This window comes from Oncorhynchus kisutch, linkage group LG2, assembly GCF_002021735.2.
Source record: "Oncorhynchus kisutch isolate 150728-3 linkage group LG2, Okis_V2, whole genome shotgun sequence".
In the NCBI taxonomy this organism is placed as follows: Eukaryota; Metazoa; Chordata; class Actinopteri; order Salmoniformes; family Salmonidae; genus Oncorhynchus; species Oncorhynchus kisutch.
In genome coordinates, this window is record NC_034175.2 from 3,840,178 (window position 1) to 3,862,559 (window position 22,382).

The following is a 22,382-nucleotide window of genomic DNA, read 5'->3' on the forward strand; positions in this document are numbered from 1 at the left end:
CTGTTGAGGGTACTGCTGGGAGTACTGTTGGGAGTACTGTTGGGGGTACTGTTGGAGGTACTTTTGGCGGTACTGTTGAGGGTACTGTTGCGAGTACCCTTGGGGGTACTGTTGGGGGTACTGTTGGGGTACTATTGAGGGTACTGTTGGGGGTACTGAAAGACTGGAGTTGGAAAACCCTGATGTAGCCCCTACAGCAGAGGCTTCAAATTAGCTCTAACCCTGATCCTGCAACACCACATATAGTGATGCCCTCATACACTCATCCATACACCCTATCTACACACTTACAGGTTGACCCCCTACCGACACACTTACAGGTTGATCCCCTATATACACACTTACAGTTTGACCCCCTCACACACTTACAGGTTGACCCCCTACCTACACACTTACAGGTTGACCCCCTACATACACACTTACAGGTTGACCCCCTCACACACTTACAGGTTGACCCCCTCACACATTTACAGGTTGACCCCCTACCTACACACTTACCAGGCAGCGCCCGGCCACACACACGTCATTGGTGCTGGTGTTAACGCAGGGTGTTCCATCTCTCACTCTGTCTGCCTGACTCACGTAGAAGCGATATCCAACCGGCCTACACGTCAGCTCACACTGCTTTTCCACCCCAACTGGAACACACACAGAGGTGTTACACACATTCCATGTCGATAGAATGATTCCATACTGTGTGTGTGTGTGTGTGTGTGTGTGTGTGTGTGTGTGTGTGTGTGTGTGTGTGTGTGTGTGTGTGTGTGTGTGTGTGTGTGTGTGTGTATCTGGCTTGGAGAAGATAAAGCTGAGCGCTGAGCTCCTTTCCATGTGTTCAGGAAACTCCGGCCAGACCACATAACCCCACTATCAACCTGAATACTAGGAGAGACGGAGAGAGAGAGAGAGAGAGAGAGGGAGAGAGTGTGAAAGAAAGAGAGGGAGATAGAGGAGGAGAGAGAGAGAAAGAAAGAGAGGGCGATGGTGAACGAGAAGCGAGAGAGAGAAGAAAGAAAGAAAGAAGAGGTGAGATGGAGACGGAGAGAGAGGAGAGAGAGGGGGGGTGGGGGGACTGGAGAGAGGGAGCGAGAGCGTCGCGCCGAGGAGAGAAGGGAGAGAGACAGAGAGAGAAATGAGAGAACGTGAGAGAGCAAGAGAGAGAGGAGAGGAAGAGGAAAAGGGAGCAAGGAGAGAAAGACGGGAGCGAGCGGAGAGGATAGATAGACTAGGGAAGGGGGTTTTCAACAGACGGGCCAGAGCCCAGAGAGTGGAGTGAGAGAGTCCAACCCAGCTAGGACATTCAACAAAAACCATAGGTTGGGCTTTCATGTGTACTGTTGAACAGTAGGGAGTTTGGAAAACACCACATCCTTCTAGTCCCAACCCAGCACACATCTGTTGAGGGATGAAAGTAGAAGTGGGCGTCGTGAAAGCGTGTTAATCGAGACAGACAGATGGAAAGATGGATGGAGATAAGAGACAGAAGAGACAGAACGACGAGGCGAGGGAGAGCTCACGAGGAAAAGAGGGAGAGAGGGAGAGAAAGAGATAAAGAGGAAGAGAGAGATCGAGAGGAAGAGAGGGAGAGAAAGGAAAAGAGGGAGAGAGAGATCGAGAGGGAGAGAAAGGGAGAGGGAGAGAGAGATCGAGAGGAAGAGAGGGAGAGAGAGAGAGAGAGAGAGAGGGAGAGAGAGGAAGAGAGGGGAAGAGAGAGAGCGAGAGGAAGGAAGAGGAAGAGAGATAGAGGGAGAGGAAGAGAGGGAGAGAGAGAGGAAGAGGGATAGAGATAGAGAGGAAGAGAGGGAGAGAGAGAGATAGATAGATGAAGAGAGGGAGAGAGAGAGGAAGAGGGAGAAGAAGAGAGAGAGAGGAAGAGGGAGAGGAAGAGAGGGAGAAAGAGGGAGAGAGAGAGATGAAGAGGGAGGGGAAGAGAGTGAGAGAGAGGGAGAGAGAGATGAAGAGAGGGAGAGAGAGGAGCGGAGGGAGCGAGAGAGAGAGGAAGAGAGAGAAATAGAGAGGAAGAGAGGGGAGAGAGATAGAGAGGGAAGAGGGAGAAGAAGAGAGGGAGGAGAGAGAGAGAGAGAGAGAGAGAGAGGCAGAGGTTAGAGAGGAAGAGAGATAGAGAGGAGAGGAGAGGAAGAGAGGGAGAGAAGGTGAGAGAGAGAGGAAGAGGGAGAGGAAGAGAGATAGAGAGGGAGAGGAAGAGAGAGATAGAGAGGAAGAGGGAGAGGAAGAGGGAGAGGAAGAAAGAGAGACAGAGGAAGAGAGGGAGATGAAGAGACAAACCTGGCTGCCCAGAGAAGACAGGCTGTGCCTACTCTGCTCCAGGGGAGAGAGGTAGAGACAGAGCTGCATTTCCTATTACACTTTGACAAATACTCAGACCTAAGAGAATATTTCTTTCCCAAAATTATAATTCAATACAAAGAATTTGAAACTATAAAAGATGAAGAAAAATCTAATATTTCTTGGGTGAAAAGCCAAATAAGTGTCCAGGAGGGAGCCAGTGTAAAGTGCAAAGTAATGTCGATAATATTTCCTATCTTGTTTTGTTTTGTCTTTCATACCATGTCATGTGTCTTCTCAGTCATGTTGACACTAGTCTACTACCAGGTCATGTGTCTTCTCAGTCATGTTGACACTGGTCTACTACCAGGTCATGTGTCTTCTCAGTCATGTTGACACTGGTCTACTACCAGGTCATGTGTCTTCTCAGTCATGTTGAAACTGGTCTACTACCAGGTTATGTGTCTTCTCAGTCATGTTGACACTGGTCTACTACCAGGTCATGTGTCTTCTCAGTCATGTTGACACTGGTCTACTACCAGGTCATGTGTCTTCTCAGTCATGTTGACACTGGTCTACTACCAGGTCATGTGTCTTCTCAGTCATGTTGACACTGGTCTACTACCATGTCATGTGTCTTCTCAGTCATGTTGACACTGGTCTACTACCAGGTCATGTGTCTTCTCAGTCATGTTGACACTGGTCTACTACCAGGTCATGTGTCTTCTCAGTCATGTTGACACTGGTCACCTACCATGTCATGTGTCTTCTCAGTCATGTTGACACTGGTCTACTACCAGGTCATGTGTCTTCTCAGTCATGTTGACACTGGTCTACTACCAGGTCATGTGTCTTCTCAGTCATGTTGACACTGGTCTACTACCATGTCATGTGTCTTCTCAGTCATGTTGACACTGGTCTACTACCAGGTCATGTGTCTTCTCAGTCATGTTGACACTGGTCTACTAGCAGGTCATGTGTCTTCTCAGTCATGTTGACACTGGTCTACTACCATGTCATGTGTCTTCTCAGTCATGTTGACACTGGTCTACTACCATGTCATGTGTCTTCTCATTCATGTTGACACTGGTCTACTACCAGGTCATGTGTCTTCTCAGTCATGTTGAAACTGGTCTACTACCAGGTTATGTGTCTTCTCAGTCATGTTGACACTGGTCTACTACCAGGTCATGTGTCTTCTCAGTCATGTTGACACTGGTCTACTACCAGGTCATGTGTCTTCTCAGTCATGTTGACACTGGTCTACTACCAGGTCATGTGTCTTCTCAGTCATGTTGACACTGGTCTACTACCATGTCATGTGTCTTCTCAGTCATGTTGACACTGGTCTACTACCAGGTCATGTGTCTTCTCAGTCATGTTGACACTGGTCTACTACCAGGTCATGTGTCTTCTCAGTCATGTTGACACTGGTCACCTACCATGTCATGTGTCTTCTCAGTCATGTTGACACTGGTCTACTACCAGGTCATGTGTCTTCTCAGTCATGTTGACACTGGTCTACTACCAGGTCATGTGTCTTCTCAGTCATGTTGACACTGGTCTACTACCATGTCATGTGTCTTCTCAGTCATGTTGACACTGGTCTACTACCAGGTCATGTGTCTTCTCAGTCATGTTGACACTGGTCTACTACCAGGTCATGTGTCTTCTCAGTCATGTTGACACTGGTCTACTACCATGTCATGTGTCTTCTCAGTCATGTTGACACTGGTCACCTACCATTAATTTAATGTATTGTTGTTCTCATTAATATTGTTGTTGTAGTTGTTGGTAATGGTAATCCCATGTCCACTACAACTATTATTATTGCTGTTGGTCCCACCATTCATTTATATATGAATTTATACAGTGGGGAGAACAAGTATTTGATACAATGCCGATTTGCAGGTTTTCCTACTTACAAAGCATGTAGAGATCTGTAATTTTTATCATAGGTACACTTCAACTGTGAGAGACGGAATCTAAAACAAAAATCCAGAAAATCACATTGTATGATTTCTAAGTAATTAATTTGCATTTTATTGCATGACATAAGTATTTGATCACCTACCAACTAGTAAGAATTCCGGCTCTCACAGACCTGTTAGTTTTTCTTTAAGAATCCCTCCTGTTCTCCACTCATTACCTGTATTAACTGCACCTGTTTGAACTCGTGACCTGTATAAAAGACACCTGTCCACATACTCAATCAAACAGACTCCAACCTCTCCACAATGGCTAAGACCAGAGCTGTGTAAGGACATCAGGGATAAAATTGTAGACCTGCACAAGGCTGGGATGGGCTACAGGACAATAGGCAAGCAGCTTGGTGAGAAGGCAACAACTGTTGGTGCAATTATTAGAAAATGGAAGAAGTTCAAGATGACGGTCAAACACCCTCGGTCTGGGGCTCCATGCAAGATCTCTCCTCGTGGAGCATCAATGATCATGAGGAAGGTGAGGGATCAGCCCAGAACTACGGTCAATGACCTGAAGAGAGCTGGGACCACAGTCAAAGAAAACCATTAGTAACACACTACGCCGTCATGGATTAAAATCCTGTTATGTAGTAGTCATTCTGTTTGATATGGATGGAAGAGTTGGGGGGGATTCCAGGCCCCAAGGGTTAATATGGTGTGTGTCTGTGTGTGGTCATGCGGGCGGCTTGTTCTGAGCCTATGGGGGTCAGTTAGCTATGTTGCCGTGGGTCTTTAAGAAAGAGGGTCTTTGCTAAGCCAATGGCTTAGTCGAGATATAGGAAATATTCAAATTCGGAAAATGTTTGTTGATGTATCAATGTGACAGATGAGATTCTTATAAGAAGCTCCTGTATTATCCTGTATGTGTATCTGTCTGACAGTGCTGACAGTCACTATGCAGTAAGTGTACATTAAAGAGGGGAAAGAGAGAGTACTGTCATTAATCACTATTAACCACTACTTTTATCATTCCCATTCATCCTCCCAGTCTGTCCTCTCTCCATTCTCCAGATGGAACTTTTACACCACACAGTTGGCAGAGAAAGAGAGATAAAAAGAGAGAAAGAAAGAGAGATAAAAAAGAGAGGGAGTGAGAGAAAGAGAGCGAGAAAGAGGGAAAGGAAGAATTCCCACCCCCCCCTCTCTTGTTCTCTCTATCAGTTGTAGTTATCTTTGAGAGATTAGACTGGAGACAGTAACAGAATGAGAGAGTGAAGAGAGAGAGAAAGGGAGAGAGAGAGTGAGAGAAAGAGAGCGAGAAAGGGGGAAAGGAAGAATTACCACCCCTCCCTCACTATCTTTCTCTATTTGAGTCCCCTCCATATTTTCTTCCCTTCTCCATCATTGCAGTCCTCTCTCCCTTTCTCTCATCCACTCTGCATCTCCTCCCCCTCCCTCCCTCTCTCTCTCTCTCTCTCTCCCTCCCTCCCTCCCTCCCTCCCTCCCTCCCTCCCTCCCTCCCTCCCTCTCTCTCTCTCTCTCTCTCTCCCTCCCTCCCTCCCTCCCTCCCTCCCTCTCCCTCTCTCCCTCCCTCCCTCCCTCCCTCTCCCTCTCTCTCGCTCTCTCTCTCTCTCTCTCTCTCTCTCTCTCTCTCTCTCTCTCTCTCTCTCTCTCTCCCTCCCTCTCTCCCTCCCTCTCTGCTGAGCTTAGTGTTCAGACAGTGTGAACATAATTAGTCTAAATATACTTCCCGGCTGTCGCTGTCCTAAACAAACTCCGGAGAGAGAGAAAGAGAGAGGGAGTGAGACAGGAAGTGGGGAGGACGAGTACTCAGAGAGGGGATGAGCATTTTCAGGACCCTGTCTTTCAAAGATAATTTGGAAAAATCCAAAATACTACACAGATCTTCATTGCAAAGGGTTTAAACACTGTTTCCCATGCTTGTTCAATGAACCATAAACAATTAATGAACATGCACCTGTGGAATGGTTATTAGGACACTAACAGCTTACAGACGATAGGCAATTAAGGTCACAGTTATGAAAACTAAGGACACTAAAGAGGCCTTTATACGGACTCTGAAAAACACCAAAAGAAAGATGCCCAGTGTCCCTGCTCATCTGCGTGAACGTGCCTTAGGTATTCTGCAAGGAGGCATAAGGACTGCAGATGTGACCAGGGCAATAAATTGCAATGTCCGTACTGTGAGATGCCTAAGACAGCGCTACAGGGAGACAGGACGGACAGCTGATTGTCCTCGCAGTGGCAGACCACGTGTAACAACGTGTACATCCGAGCATCACACCTGTGGGACAGGTACAGGATGGCAACAACAACTGCCCGAGTTACGCCAGGAACGCACAATCCCTCCATCAGTGCTCAGACTGTCCGCAATAGACAGAGGCTGGACTGAGGGCTTGTAGGCCTGATGTAAGGCAGGTCCTCACCAGACATCACCGGCAACAACGTCGCCTATGGGCACAAACCCACCGTTGCTGGACCAGCCAGGACTGGCAAAAAGTGCTCTTCACTGATGAGTTGCGGTTTTGTCTCACCAGGGGTGATGGTCGGATTCGCGTCTATCGTCGAAGGAATGAGCGTTACACCAAGGCCTGTACTCTGGAGAGGGATCGATTTGGAGGTGGAGGGTCCATCATGGTCTGGGGCGGTGTGTCACAGCATCATCAGACTGAGGTTGTCATTGGAGGCAATCTCAATGCTGTGCATTACAGGGAAGACATCCTCCTCCCTCATGTGGTACCCTTCCTGCAGGCTCATCCTGACATGACCCTCCAGCATGACAATGCCACCAGCCATACTGCTCATTCTGTGCGTGATTTCCTGCAAGACAGGAATGTCAGTGTTCTGCCATGGCCAGCGAAGAGCCCGGATCTTCCATTGAGCACGTCTGGGACCTGTTGGATCGGAGGGTGATGGCTAGGGCCATTCCCCCCAGAAATGTCTGGGAACTTGCAGGTGCCTTGGTGGAAGAGTGGGGTAACATCTCACAGCAAGAACTGGCAAATCTGGTACAGTCCATGAGGAGGAGATGCACTGCAATACTTAATGCAGCTGGTGGCCACACCAGATACTGACTGTTACTATTGATTTTGACCCTCCCTTTGTTCAGGAACACATTATTCCATTTCTGTTACTCACATGTCTGTGGAACTTGTTCAGTTTGTCTCAGTTGTTGAATGTTGTTATGTTCATACAAATATTCACACATGTTAAATTTGCTGAAAATAAACGCAGCTGACAGTGAGAGGACGTTTGTTTTTTTGCTGCGTTTACATACTGTAAGAAGAAAGGAATATATGGGAACTATTTATGTAAATGTGATAGGAACTGTAGTTATTACTGTATAACATAGTTGTATTATAATTAAGCAATACGGCCTGAGTGGGTGTGGTATAGGGCCAATATACCACGGCTTATGGCTGTTCTTATGCCGTGGTATATAGGTCATAAACCACAAACCCCAGAGGTCTCTTATTGCTATTATCAACAGGTTACCAACGTAAATAGAACAGTAAACAAGGAGTTTTTCAGCCAATCAGCATCCAGGGTTATATTATACATGTCATGGGATGCTCTACTGTTGATGTTTTTGTGCATGGAACGAACACCATGCACATCCTAGTGCTGTGAATGAACACCATGCACATCCTAGTGCTGTGAATGAACACCATGCACATCCTAGTGCTGTGAATGAACACCATGCACATCCTAGTGCTGTGAATGAACACCATGCACATCCTAGTGCTATGAACGAACACCATGCACATCCTAGTGCTGTGAATGAACACCATTCACATCCTAGTGCTGTGAATGAACACCATTGTAATGCTCGTCTGAAGAAGTGGACCAAGATGCAGCGTAGGTAACCACAAAAACAAGAAAGAGAGAACCAACGAAACATACAGCCTTGTGGGGCTCAACTGCAACAAGACAAGGACAAGATCCCACAACATAGGTGGGAAAAAAGGCTACCTAAGTATGATTCCCAATCAGAGACAACGATAGACAGCTGCCTCTGATTGGGAACCACACTCGGCCAAACACAAAGAAATACAACACATAGAATGCCCACCAAAATCACACCCTGACCAAACCAAATAGAGACATAAAAAGGCTCTCTAAGGTCAGGGCGTGACAACCATGCACATCCTAGTGCTATGAATGAACACCATTAACATCCTAGTGCTATGAATGAACACCATGCACATCCTAGTGCTGTGAACGTTGTCATGACTGAATTCTGGAAGGAAATGAAATAAATCACTGTGTAGCTAGCATATAGTGATATCAACAATAACTATTTACATGAGCATAATTGATTGGCACTACAAGTTAGTTTAAGGGTCAGGTACAGTATATAGTCTGTGTTAATATCCTGTATGTTGAGTTCAGTTGTGTGGGGCAGGAACAGCCGTTAGTAAACACAGACGTCCAGTATGTACACAGAGGAAGTGAGTGGAGTGGTCTGTTGGCAAAGGGACATACTGTATATACACCTGTAAATATATGTACGCTGCACACACACACACACACACACACACACACACACACACACACACACACACACACACACACACACACACACACACACACACTTACACCCCCATGCCCAACACACACTCACCCCCACGCTCAAAAGACACACACACACACCCACACCCACACACCTGAGGAAAGGCTTTGTCTGTTTGTGCAGACAACTTGTCTCTCCAGTCCTACCCTGACCATGACACTTTCAACATAGATATAAGCTCAGTCCACATAGATCAGCCCTTCCCTAACCATGACTCTCATCATAGATATACAGCCTCAGTCCACATAGATCAGCCCTACCCTAACCATGACTCTTTCTCAGCATAGCTATACAGCCTCAGTCAACATAGATCAGTCCTACCCTGACCATGACTCTCAACATAGCTATACAGCCTCAGTCCACATAGATCAGTCCTACCATGACCATGACTCTCTCTCAACATAGATATGCAGCCTCAGTCCACATAGATCAGACCTACCCTGACCCTCAACATAGATATACAGCTTCAGTCCACATAGATCAGTCCTACCCTGACCATGACTCTCATCATAGATATACAGCCTCAGTCCACATAGATCAGCCCTACCCTGACCATGGCTCTCATCATAGCTACACAGCTTCAGTCCACATAGATCAGCCCTTACCTGACCATGACTCTCAACATAGATATACAGCCTCAGTCCACATAGATCAGCCCTACCCTGACCATGGCTCTCATCATAGCTACACAGCTTCAGTCCACATAGATCAGCCCTTACCTGACCATGACTCTCAACATAGATATACAGCCTCAGTCCACATAGATCAGTCCTACCCTGACCATGACTCTCTTTCAACATAGATATGCAGACTCAGTGTTGTGTTCCTGTGTGTTCTAGATCTCCGGTCTCATAGATCAGTGGTTTTATAGCTCTATGCTTCCTGGTCTATGTAACTCTATGGTGTCATAGTTCTGTCAGCAGAGGGGCTGTAGACAACTGATATAGCGGTCACATTTACACATGTACACACACACTAGCACACTCAGAACAATTTACATGGTAGTTTTCCCACACACACACACACACACACACACACACACACACACACACACACACACACACACACACACACACACACACACACACACACACACACACACACACACACACACACACAGGCTCGCGGAAACACACACATATGCATTAATCTGTCAGAACAGTGACAAATTCTTGATGATATGATTCTACAGCTGTCTCTCTTTCCCTCCCCTCTCACCCCATTCCTGTTTTTCCTTCACTTCCCTATGTATGTTTTTGATTCCCCATCTCTCAACTACTCACTCAGATCCTAATTGGTATGTTGAATTTTATGCTCCTTTTGATGACATAGAAGGCCCTTCTTGCCTTGTCTCTCAGATCGTTCACAGCTTTGTGGAAGTTACCTGTGGCGCTGATGTTTAGGCCAAGGTATGTATAGTTTTTGTGTGCTCTAGGGCAATGGTGTCTAGATGGCATTTGTATTTGTGGTCCTGGCGACTGGACCTTTTTTGGAACACCATTATTTTGGTCTTACTGAGATTTACTGTCAGGACCCAGGTCTGGCAGAATCTGTGGAGAATATCAAGGTGCTGCTGTAGGCCCTCCTTGGTTGGTGACAGAAGCACCAGATCATCAGCAAACAGTAGACACTTGACTTCAGATTCTAGTAGGGTGAGGCCGGGTGCTGCAGACTGTTCTAGTGCCCTCGCCAATTCGTTGATACAGTGGGGCAAAAAAGTATTTAGTCAGCCACCAATTGTGCAAGTTCTCCCACTTAAAAAGATGAGAGAGGCCCTTAATTTTCATCATAGGTACACTTCAACTATGACAGACTAAATGAGAAAAAAAATCCTGAAAATCACATTGTAGGATTTGTTATGAATTTATTTGCAAGTTATGGTGGGATTTAAGGGGAGAACTTGCACAATTGGTGGCTGTCTAAATACTTTTTTGCCCCACTGTATATATGTTGAAGAGGGTGGGGCTTAAGCTGCATCCCTGTCTCACCCCACGGCCCTGTGGGAAGAAATCAATGTGTTTTTTGCCAATTTTAACCGCACACTTGTTGTTTGTGTACATGGATTTTATAATGTCGTATGTTTTACCCCCAACACCACTTTCCATCAATTTATATAGCAGACCCTCATGCCAAATTGAGTCGAAGGCTTTTTGAAATCAACAAAGCATGAGAAGACTTTGCCTTTGTTTTGGTTTGTTTGCTTGTCAATTAGAGTGTGCAGGGTGAATACATGGTCTGTTGTACGGTAATTTGGTAAAACGCCAATTTGACATTTGCTCAGTACATTGTTTTCATTGAGGAAATGTACAATTCTGCTGTTAATGATAATGCAGAGGATTTTCCCAAGGTTACTGTTGACGCATATCCCACGGTAGTTATTGGGGTCAAAATTTGTCTCCACTTTTGTGGATTGGGGTGATCAGTCTTTCGTTTCAAATATTGGGGAAGATGCCAGAGCTAAGGATGATGTTAAAGAGTTTGAGTATAGCCAATTGGAATTTGTTTGTTTGTTGTCTGTATATTTGATCATTTCATTAAGGATACCATCAACACCACATGCCTTTTTGGGTTGGAGGGTTTTTATTTTGTCCTGTAGCTCATTCAAGGTAATTGGAGAATCCAGTGGGTTCTGGTAGTCTTTAATAGTTGATTCTAAGATTTGTATTTTATCATGTATATGTTTTTGCTCTTTATTATTTGTTATAGAGCCAAAAAGATTGGAGAAGTGGTTTACCCCATACATCTCCATTTTGGATAGATAATTCTTTGTTGTTGTTGTTTGTTTTGTGTTTTCCAATTTTCCCAGAAGTGGTTAGAGTCTATGGATTCTTCAATTACATTGAGCTGATTTCTGACGTGCTGTTCCTTCTTTTTCCATAGTGTATTTCTGTATTGTTTTAGTGATTCACCATAGTGAAGGCGTAGACTCAGGTTTTCCGGGTCTCTATGTTTTTGGTTGGACAGGTATTTCAATTTCTTTCTTAGATTTTTTTTTCATCAAACCATTTGTCATTGTTGTTCATTTTTTTCGGTTTTCTATTTGAGATTTTTTTTTATTTGATAGGGAAGCTGAGAGGTCAAATATACTGTTAAGATTTTCTACTGCCAAGTTTACACCTTCACTATTACAGTGGAACGTTTTACCCATTCTAGTGGGGGGGTATAGGTAGCACACAGGAGGACATTTTTCTCTGTTAAGATAATTTCCTTTTGAATTTCTAGCCAAATGTAAAATGTTCCTTTGATTAATTTAATGGAGTGAGTTAGGTCTGCTCTATACCAAATTAGCATACCCCCTGAGTCCCTTCCCTGTTTCACACCTGGTAGTTTGGTGGATGGGACTACCAGCTCTCTGCAACCTAGAGGGCAACCAGTGGGTCCGTCTCCTCTATACCGGGTTTCTTGCAGGATGACAATGTCTGTATTACCGATTTCTTTGGTGAAGTCCGGGTTCCTGCTCTTTAGGCCAAAGGCAGATGACCTCAGGCCTTGGATATTCCAGGATGATATAGTGAAGGCTTTGTATTCTATAAAGGGTCTAATGTTGTTGGTCGTGGTTTGGCCTCAGGCCAGTAAGTGTGAGCAGAGCCTGCTGAGCATCTGGTACATTCCATTGGCTTGGGCTAGTGTAAGAGTGGCCACCCTTTCCTGCTGTGCTCTCAGGTCGTTTGTGCCTGTGTGTATTAATATGTGACTAGGTGAGCCTAGTTGGTCCTCAGACATAAGGTCGAGGGCACGCTGGGTGTTTGGACACCAGAGTTTAGACACACTGTGTTTGGGAAAAAGTTTTTTTTTCTTGTATATATTTCCCATTTGAGTCCATAAGGAGAACAATCTGTGTCTTGTGTTTGTCCTCAGCGGGTGTGGGGGGGTTGTCAGAAGGGCTATCAGGGTGGCTGACAGGGGAGGTGCTCAGAGGCGGGTGAGAGCCGCTGGGCTTGGGGTTCTTCATTTGTCTGTTCTGCTGTGATGTCGACGCTATGGTCAGGTTCTGGTGTGGACTGTTCTGCTGTGGTGTCGAGACTTTTGTCGGGTGCTGAGGTGGGCTATTCTGCTGGCTTCTCTGTTGGGGTGGCCACCTCTCTAGTGGGTTGTTCTCTGTCACACGCCATCCCCCTCAACCTCTCCTCCAGCAGTCTGATCCTCTCCTCTAGTGTTCTGTTCTTCTCCTGATCCTGCTCTTTCTCCTGTTGAAGTTGTCTCACCACTGTTCAGAGTGCAGATATGTCTCTCTCCACCTCCAGCTCTCCGGGTCTGGTTAAGAGAGTTTTGTTGTGCTGGACTGTTGTCTGGGTCTGTGCTGACTGGAGTGTAATCACCTGCTGTTCCAGCTCCACCTGCCTTATCTCCAGCTGGGTAAATTTAGCCTTCATTTCAATGAGAGGGTAGTACTCTGTGCGGGGAGGTTGACTTTCCGCTTGGGGTTGCTCGTCTGTGGGGTTATATAATGAAGAGGTCTGGTCTGACACGCTCGGGGTGTGGGTATCTTTCTCAAGGGAGAGCTTCTCCTGCTGGGCTAATTCTTTGATTAGGTGAAAGTCCAGCTGAAACTGTTTGGGGTTGCTCTGTACCATTACTGTTCCAGACTTATAGAGGTTTATATTAGCTGACTCAGAGTCCTTGTTGTCAAGTATCCTGAGTTTCCACCCCTCGTTAACCCCCCCTCTCTTAACAGAGGGGTAGTGTGCTAATATAGCACTGTGCCATGCCAGGGGATGGTTTGTGTGGAAGATAAGGTTGCTGATGTTCCCATTTTCCATAAGGAGCTTCATTTTGTAATCTTTTCTTGCCTTATCATTCTTTACATACACAGGTTACTGTATTTTAGTTACCTCTGAAAGCAGGAGGCAGCTTCTAAGGCCTCTCCATTTGGTTGGAGTAGACTGTTTGACTCTCCTGCCATTGTTGGGCTAAAGGGCTTTGACACCTCTCACTTGACACGTCAGTGCTAGTTGAAGCTGTATCAAGCTTGGCAGAATTATGTTAGAATTCAGTCCTTATAAAGTAATGTAGTGTATTTTTCTTCTTGGTTTATGGAAATAAAATATAGTTTCAGACTAAACATTACTCACTCAGTTCCAGGTTGGGTGGTGTTTTCAGGTTTCTGTTGTTTTCCAGAGAATTTGCTGTATAGAATAATAATCCTTGGTAGTTGTAAACCTTCCAGGTGGTTCAGTAATTCCGTCCAAAATCAGGTTGTAGGTTTTGAGTTTTGATTTGAAGTGAAGGTTATGTTGTAGATGGTAGCATCCTGTATATGTTCCTGACATAAAATCCAAGTTGATCTAACTCTAAATCTATCTTTTTTAAAGAAAATGCAGAAAAATGCAGGAGCTCATCTGATCACGGCCTCACCCCCCCCCCCTCTCTCCCTCCTTCCCTCCCTCCTTCTCTCCCTCCTCTCTTTTTATAGCACCTTCCAAAATATATCTGGAACCACCAATCAGAATGTGAGTTGCAGTGGATTGGGCAGGCCAGGGGAGGTTTGTCAAACACCTAAACAATGGCCTTACTTAAACAATCATATACACAACAACTACATACACATTAACAAGTGTGTGTGCATGTGTGTGTCTGTGTCTGTCTGTGTGTGTGTGTGTGTGTGTGTGTGTGTGCGTGTAACTTACCCTGAGTGAAAGGTTCCCAGTCGTACAGTCTGCCCATAAACTCCTGGTTGTTGTAGGAAGCACACTGCTCTGCTCTGGAGTCTGCACCTCCTACACATACCTGACAGACAGACGGAGGGAGGGAGGGAGGGAGGGAGGGAGGGAGGGAGGGAGGGAGGGAGGGAGGGAGGGAGGGAGGGAGGGAGGGAGGGAGGGAGGGAGGGAGGGAGGGAGGGAGGGAGGGAGGGAGGGAGGGAGGGAGGGACAAGTACATGTCAGTATTGTAGATCCCAAGTATTGACAATTGAGGCTATAATATCATGCCCAACCCTAAGGCTGGCCAGTACACTAGGTGGATGGAGAAACAGAGAAGAAGAGATGAGAGTGAGTCATATAAATTAAGAGGGCAAGCATAAAATGGGAGAAAGGTATTAGTCAGACACACACACACACCATTGTCTCATGATCGCTCTGACAGTGGGTCGATGCACTAAGCAGCATATGGAAATAATAGACTCTCTGGGATCAGCCACACACACATAAATCCACCCAGCTTTTCTATCCAACACTGAGCTGTGTGTCTGAGTGTGTGTCTGAGTGTGTGTAAGTGTGTTTATGCACGTGCGAGTCAGGCCAATAGAGAAGAACTGGAGACAGTTTGAGCATTCTAAAGGGAGTGAGGAGAGTGAAACTACAGTTGGAGTCTAACCCTGCACACCTGATATATTTCTCCAATAGAGGAACAGTGAAGATCACAGTACTACCTGTAAATCACTTTAACCCCCAGAGGGATGGACACACACACACAAAGCACTAATAAAGAGGGCAGAAGGAGTTCAGTTACTAAGTGACTAAGTACTTACTCACAGTGTTAATACTAGAAAGGCCTGAAGCCGTCGGCATGCTTCGGTTCAGCCTTCACCTAGCCGAGGACCAAACAAAGGTGCTCTCGTACTCCCTTAAAACTGCAAAAGTACTGTTTGTCCATCTTGAGACGCCGTAGCCAGTAAACACTTCCTCAAAATAGTCAGAATTACTGTTTTTCCTAATTGTTTACATACTAAAATTGGAACTTGGAACGCAATCACCGAAACCTGAAACTCATGTACCAAATCCCTGAAACCAAGTCTGCAAAATTGCAAGCACAATTCCTGCTTTACATTTTTCAATTCTATATCACACATTTTGCAAAACACTACACACAGTTTTCTACGTTAGGCACAACATTAAACGTTAAATTATCTTTAGTCCCTTTGGAAAGCAACTCCAATCACAATGCCAAGCTCTATACACCAATTGGAAACACCCACTCCTCACAAGGTGTAAACACTGCTGAATTGTTCACTTAGAAATCAGAGCTTTAGCACTATAAAAGGCCACAGATGAGCTCTCCTGTTTTGGAGGAAAATGGAAGTCAATGGTGAAGCAAGAGCTAGAGGTGAAGGAGGAGGACGAAGAGGACGAGGACGGACGGACGGACAGTTGTCTCAGATGAGATCAGGGCCACATTGGTTGACCATGTGCTCAACCATGGATTGAGTATGAGGGAGGCTGGGCAGAGAGTTCAGCCCAACCTGAGCCGCTACACGGTTGTATCTATCATCCGTACATTCAGAAATTACAACCGGTAAGTTACCTACCATCTTTATGTATACTGAAGTCTGACATACCAATAGGCCCACAGTGGGGAGAACAAGTATTTGATACACTGCCGATTTTGCAGGTTTTCCTACTTGCAAAGCATGTAGAGGTCTGTAATTTTTGATCATAGGTACACTTCAACTGTGAGAGACTGAATCTAAAACAAAAATCCAGAAAATCACATTGTATGATTTTTAAGTAATTAAATTGCATTTTATTGCATGACATAAGTATTTGATCACCTACCAACCAGTAAGAATTCCGGCTCTCACAGACCTGTTAGTTTTTCTTTAAGAAGCCCTCCTGTTCTCCACTCAGTACCTGTATTAACTGCACCTGTTTGAACTCGTGACCTGTATAAAAGACACCTGTCCACACACTCAATCAAACAGACTCCAACCTCTCCATAATGGAGAGGACAATAGGCACGCAGCTTGGTGAGAAGGCAACAACTGTTGGTGCAATTATTAGAAAATGGAAGAAGTTCAAGATGACGGTCAATCACCCTCGGTCTGGGGCTCCATGCAAGATCTCACCTCGTGGGGCATCAATGATCACGAGGAAGGTGAGGGATCAGCCCAGAACTACACGGCAGGACCTGGTCAATGAACTGAAGAGAGCTGGGACCACAGTCTCAAAGAAAACCATTAGTAACACACTACGTCATGGATTAAAATCCTGCAGCGCACGCAAGGTCCCCCTGCTCAAGCCAGCGCATGTCCAGGCCCGTCTGAAGTTTGCCAATGACCATCTGGATGATCCAGAGGAGGAATGGGAGAAGGTCATGTGGTCTGATGAGACAAAAATAGAGCTTTTTGGTCTAAACTCCACTCGCCGTGTTTGGAGGAAGAAGGATGAGTACAACCCCAAGAACCACATCCCAACCGTGAAGCATGGAGGTGAAAACATCATTCTTTGGGAATGCTTTTCTGCAAAGGGGACAGGGCGACTGCACCGTATTGAGGGGAGGATGGATGGGGCCATGTATCGCGAGATCTTGGCCAACAACCTCCTTCCCTCAGTAAGAGCATTGAAGATGGGTCGTGGCAGGGTCTTCCTGCATGACAACGACCCGAAACACACAGCCAGGGCAACTAAGGAGTGGCTCCGTAAGAAGCATCTCAAGGTCCTGGAGTGGCCTAGCCAGTCTCCAGTCCTGAACCCAATAGAAAATCTTTGGAGGGAGCTGAAAGTCCGTATTGCCCAGCGACAGCCTCGAAACCTGAAGGATCTGGAGAAGGTCTGTATGGAGGAGTGGGCCAAAATCCCTGCTGCAATGTGTGCAAACCTGGTCAAGAACTACAGGAAACGTATGATCTCTGTAATTGCAAACAAAGGATGCCTACGAGACATCCAGAACCACGTAATTTCAGACAACACAATATTCAGTAACATTCACCAGGTGGGCTTGTCTACATTGAACCGTGTATTACAGAGCAACTGAATCCAGATGAAACAGGTCTACAGGTTGCCATCAGAGAGGGTTAAAGAACAGCACTATGAATATGAGCAAGTAAGTACTATACTGTGAATTTACTATCGTATCATTACTGTAGACACATAACATTATCTTGGCGCTTCTCATCACATTCCTGGACGCACTACATGGCATCCTCATTCCAGCCGAGCAGAGGGGTGGACCAGAGCAGCCCAGGTATGTTGTCATCTGGGACAGTGTGAGTTTTGCTGTTTAGCCAGGGAGAACATGGCTTGTGATGTGGATGAGATGCTGTTTAGCCAGGGAGAACATGGCTTGTGATGTGGATGAGGTGCTGTTTAGCCAGGGAGAACATGGCTTGTGATGTGGATGAGGTGCTGTTTAGCCAGGGAGAACATGGCTTGTGATGTGGATGAGGTGCTGTTTAGCCAGGGAGAACATGGCTTGTGATGTGGATGAGGTGCTGTTTAGCCAGGGAGAACATGGCTTGTGATGTGGATGAGGTGCTGTTTAGCCAGGAAGAACATGGCTTGTGATGTGGATGAGGTGCTGTTTAGCCAGGGAGAACATGGCTTGTGATGTGGATGAGATGCTGTTTAGCCAGGGAGAACATCGCTTGTGATGTGGATGAGGTGCTGTTTAGCCAGGGAGAACATGGCTTGTGATGTGGATGAGGTGCTGTTTAGCCAGGAAGAACATGGCTTGTGATGTGGATGAGGTGCTGTTTAGCCAGGGAGAACATGGCTTGTGATGTGGATGAGATGCTGTTTAGCCAGGGAGAACATCGCTTGTGATGTGGATGAGGTGCTGTTTAGCCAGGGAGAACATGGCTTGTGATGTGGATGAGGTGCTGTTTAGCCAGGGAGAACATGGCTTGTGATGTGGATGAGATGCTGTTTAGCCAGGGAGAACATGGCTTGTGATGTGGATGAGGTGCTGTTTAGCCAGGGAGAACATGGCTTGTGATGTGGATGAGGTGCTGTTTAGCCAGGGAGAACATGGCTTGTGATGTGGATGAGGTGCTGTTTAGCCAGGGAGAACATGGCTTGTGATGTGGATGAGGTGCTGTTTAGCCAGGGAGAACATGGCTTGTGATGTGGATGAGGTGCTGTTTAGCCAGGGAGAACATGGCTTGTGATGTGGATGAGGTGCTGTTTAGCCAGGGAGAACATCGCTTGTGATGTGAATGAGGTGCTGTTTAGCCAGGGAGAACATCGCTTGTGATGTGGATGAGGTGCTGTTTAGCCATGGAGAACATCGCTTGTGATGTGGATGAGGTGCTGTTTAGCCAGGGAGAACATGGCTTGTGATGTGGATGAGGTGCTGTTTAGCCAGGGAGAACATCACTTGTGATGTAGATGAGGTGCTGTTTAGCCAGGGAGAAAATGGCTTGTGATGTGGATGAGGTGCTGTTTAGCCAGGGAGAACATGGCTTGTGATGTGGATGAGGTGCTGTTTAGCCAGGGAGAACATCGCTTGTGATGTGGATGAGGTGCTGTTTAGCCAGGGAGAACATCGCTTGTGATGTGGGTGAGGTGCTGTTTAGCTAGGGAGAACATCGCTTGTGATGTGGATGAGGTGCTGTTTAGCCAGGGAGAACATGGCTTGTGATGTGGATGAGGTGCTGTTTAGCCAGGGAGAACATGGCTTGTGATGTGGATGAGGTGCTGTTTAGCCAGGGAGAACATGGCTTGTGATATGGATGAGGTGCTGTTTAGCCAGGGAGAACATCGCTTGTGATGTGGATGAGGTGCTGTTTAGCCAGGGAGAACATCGCTTGTGATGTGGATGAGGTGCTGTTTAGCCAGGGAGAACATGGCTTGTGATGTGGATGAGGTGCTGTTTAGCCAGGGAGAACATGGCTTGTGATGTGGATGAGGTGCTGTTTAGCCAGGGAGAACATCGCTTGTGATGTAGATGAGGTGCTGTTTAGCCAGGGAGAACATGGCTTGTGATGTGGATGAGGTGCTGTTTAGCCAGGGAGAACATGGCTTGTGATGTGGATGAGGTGCTGTTTAGCCAGGGAGAACATGGCTTGTGATGTGGATGAGGTGCTGTTTAGCCAGGGAGAACATGGCTTGTGATGTGGATGAGGTGCTGTTTAGCCAGGGAGAACATGGCTTGTGATGTGGATGAGGTGCTGTTTAGCCAGGGAGAACATGGCTTGTGATGTGGATGAGGTGCTGTTTAGCCAGGGAGAACATGGCTTGTGATGTGGATGAGGTGCTGTTTAGCCAGGGAGAACATGGCTTGTGATGTGGATGAGATGCTGTTTAGCCAGGGAGAACATGGCTTGTGATGTGGATGAGGTGCTGTTTAGCCAGGGAGAACATGGCTTGTGATGTGGATGAGGTGATGTTTAGCCAGGGAGAACATGGCTTGTGATGTGGATGAGGTGCTGTTTAGCCAGGGAGAACATGGCTTGTGATGTGGATGATGTGCTGTTTAGCCAGGGAGAACATGGCTTGTGATGTGGATGAGGTGCTGTTTAGCCAGGGAGAACATGGCTTCAAATCAAATAAAATTTATTTGTCACATACACATGGTTAGCAGAAATTAATGCGAGTGTAGCGAAATGCTTGTGCTTCTAGTTCCGACAATGCAGTAATAACGAACAAGTAATCTAACTAACAATTCCAAAAAAAACTACTGTCTTATACGCAGTGTAAGGGGATAAAGAATATGTACATAAGGATATATGAATGAGTGATGGTACAGAGCAGCATAGGCAAGATACAGTAGATGATATCGAGTACAGTATATACATATGAGATGAGTATGTAAACCAAGTGGCATAGTTAAAGTGGCTAGTGATACATGTATTACATAAGGATGCAGTCGATGATATAGAGTACAGTATCTACGTATGCATATGAGATGAATAATGTAGGGTAAGTAACATTATATAAGGTAGCATTGTTTAAAGTGGCTAGTGATATATTTACATCATTTCCCATCAATTCCCATGATTAAAGTGGCTGGAGTAGAGTCAGTGGCATTGACAGTGTGTTGGCAGTAGCCACTCAATGTTAGTGGTGGCTGTTTAACAGTCTGATGGCCTTGAGATAGAAGCTCTTTTTCAGTCTCTCGGTCCCAGCTTTGATGCACCTGTACTGACCTCGCCTTCTGGATGACAGCGGGGTGAACAGGCAGTGGCTCGGGTGGTTGATGTCCTTGATGATCTTTATGGCCTTCCTGTAGCATCGGGTGGTGTAGGTGTCCTGGAGGGCAGGTAGTTTGCCCCCGGTGATGCGTTGTGCAGACCTCACTACCCTCTGGAGAGCCTTACGGTTGAGGGCGGTGCAGTTGCCATACCAGGCGGTGATACAGCCCGCCAGGATGCTCTCGATTGTGCATCTGTAGAAGTTTGTGAGTGGTTTTGGTGACAAGCCGAATTTCTTCAGCCTCCTGAGGTTGAAGAGGCGCTGCTGCGCCTTCTTCACGATGCTGTCTGTGTGAGTGGACCAATTCAGTTTGTCTGTGATGTGTATGCCGAGGAACTTAAAACTTGCTACCCTCTCCACTACTGTTCCATCGATGTGGATGGGGGGGTGTTCCCTCTGCTGTTTCCTGAAGTCCACAATCATCTCCAAAGTTTTGTTGACGTTGAGTGTGAGGTTATTTTCCTGACACCACACTCCGAGGGCCCTCACCTCCTCCCTGTAGGCCGTCTCGTCGTTGTTGGTAATCAAGCCTACCACTGTTGTGTTGTCCGCAAACTTGATGATTGAGTTGGAGGCGTGCGTGGCCACGCAGTCGTGGGTGAACAGGGAGTACAGGAGAGGGCTCAGAACGCACCCTTGTGGGGCCCCAGTGTTGAGGATCAGCGGGGAGGAGATGTTGTTGCCTACCCTCACCACCTGGGGGCGGCCCGTCAGGAAGTCCAGTACCCAGTTGCACAGGGCGGGGTCGAGACCTAGGGTCTCGAGCTTGATGACGAGCTTGGAGGGTACTATGGTGTTGAATGCCGAGCTGTAGTCGATGAACAGCATTCTCACATAGGTATTCCTCTTGTCCAGATGGGTTAGGGCAGTGTGCAGTGTGGTTGAGATTGCATCGTCTGTGGACCTATTTGGGCGGTAAGCAAATTGGAGTGGGTCAAGGGTGTCAGGTAGGGTGGAGGTGATATGGTCCTTGACTAGTCTCTCAAAGCACTTCATGATGACGGATGTGAGTGCTACGGGGCGGTAGTCGTTTAGCTCAGTTACCTTAGCTGTGGCCAGACCCAAATAGGAGGCAGGATGCAGCCTAATGCCTTTTTTCTTACATTTTGCATGTATTTTTGTCTTTGTTTTGAAAGAATGAGCCACTTTCAATTTGTATTTTTGTACAGAAAACCCTTTATCTTACTGAATGTTTTTTCTCCTGTTGGGTACAGAAAGTGTTACACACAACACAAGTGCTCAAAAATACTGCATTTTGGAAATAAATGACAATGTTTTTGTTACTGTATTGCATTTGTATGTGTTTATTTATGTATATTTGAGTAGGTATACATTATTTTATTTATATATTTTTTATTTCACCTTTATTTAACCAGGTAGGCTAGTTGAGAACACCTTTATTTAACCAGGTAGGCTAGTTGAGAACACCTTTATTTAACCAGGCAGGCTAGTTGAGAACACCTTTATTTAACCAGGTAGGCTAGTTGAGAACACCTTTATTTAACCAGGCAGGCTAGTTGAGAACACCTTTATTTAACCAGGTAGGCTAGTTGAGAACACCTTTATTTAACCAGGTAGGCTAGTTGAGAACACCTTTATTTAACCAGGTAGGCTAGTTGAGAACACCTTTATTTAACCAGGTAGGCTAGTTGAGAACACCTTTATTTAACCAGGTAGGCTAGTTGAGAACACCTTTATTTAACCAGGTAGGCTAGTTGAGAACAAGTTCTCATT

The 22,382-nt window shown here is 46.1% G+C and overlaps 1 protein-coding gene across 2 annotated transcripts in view; it reads right to left on the reverse strand.

Moving 5' to 3' along the window:
- Positions 1–433: 433 nt before the first annotated feature.
- Positions 434–22,382, reverse strand: part of LOC109884632 (ADAMTS-like protein 4) — a 74,822-nt gene continuing 52,873 nt past the window's right edge. Inside the window, exons 5-6 of one of the 2 annotated variants that reach the window (XM_031837717.1) lie at positions 14,427–14,526; positions 434–638 (exon numbers count right to left, since the gene is read on the reverse strand). In XM_031837717.1, the coding sequence (XP_031693577.1) occupies positions 487–638; positions 14,427–14,526 (252 nt within the window). In that variant the 3' untranslated portion in view covers positions 434–486. The remainder of the gene's footprint in view (positions 639–14,426; positions 14,527–22,382) is intronic. The other variant, XM_031837716.1, reaches the window with a different exon arrangement.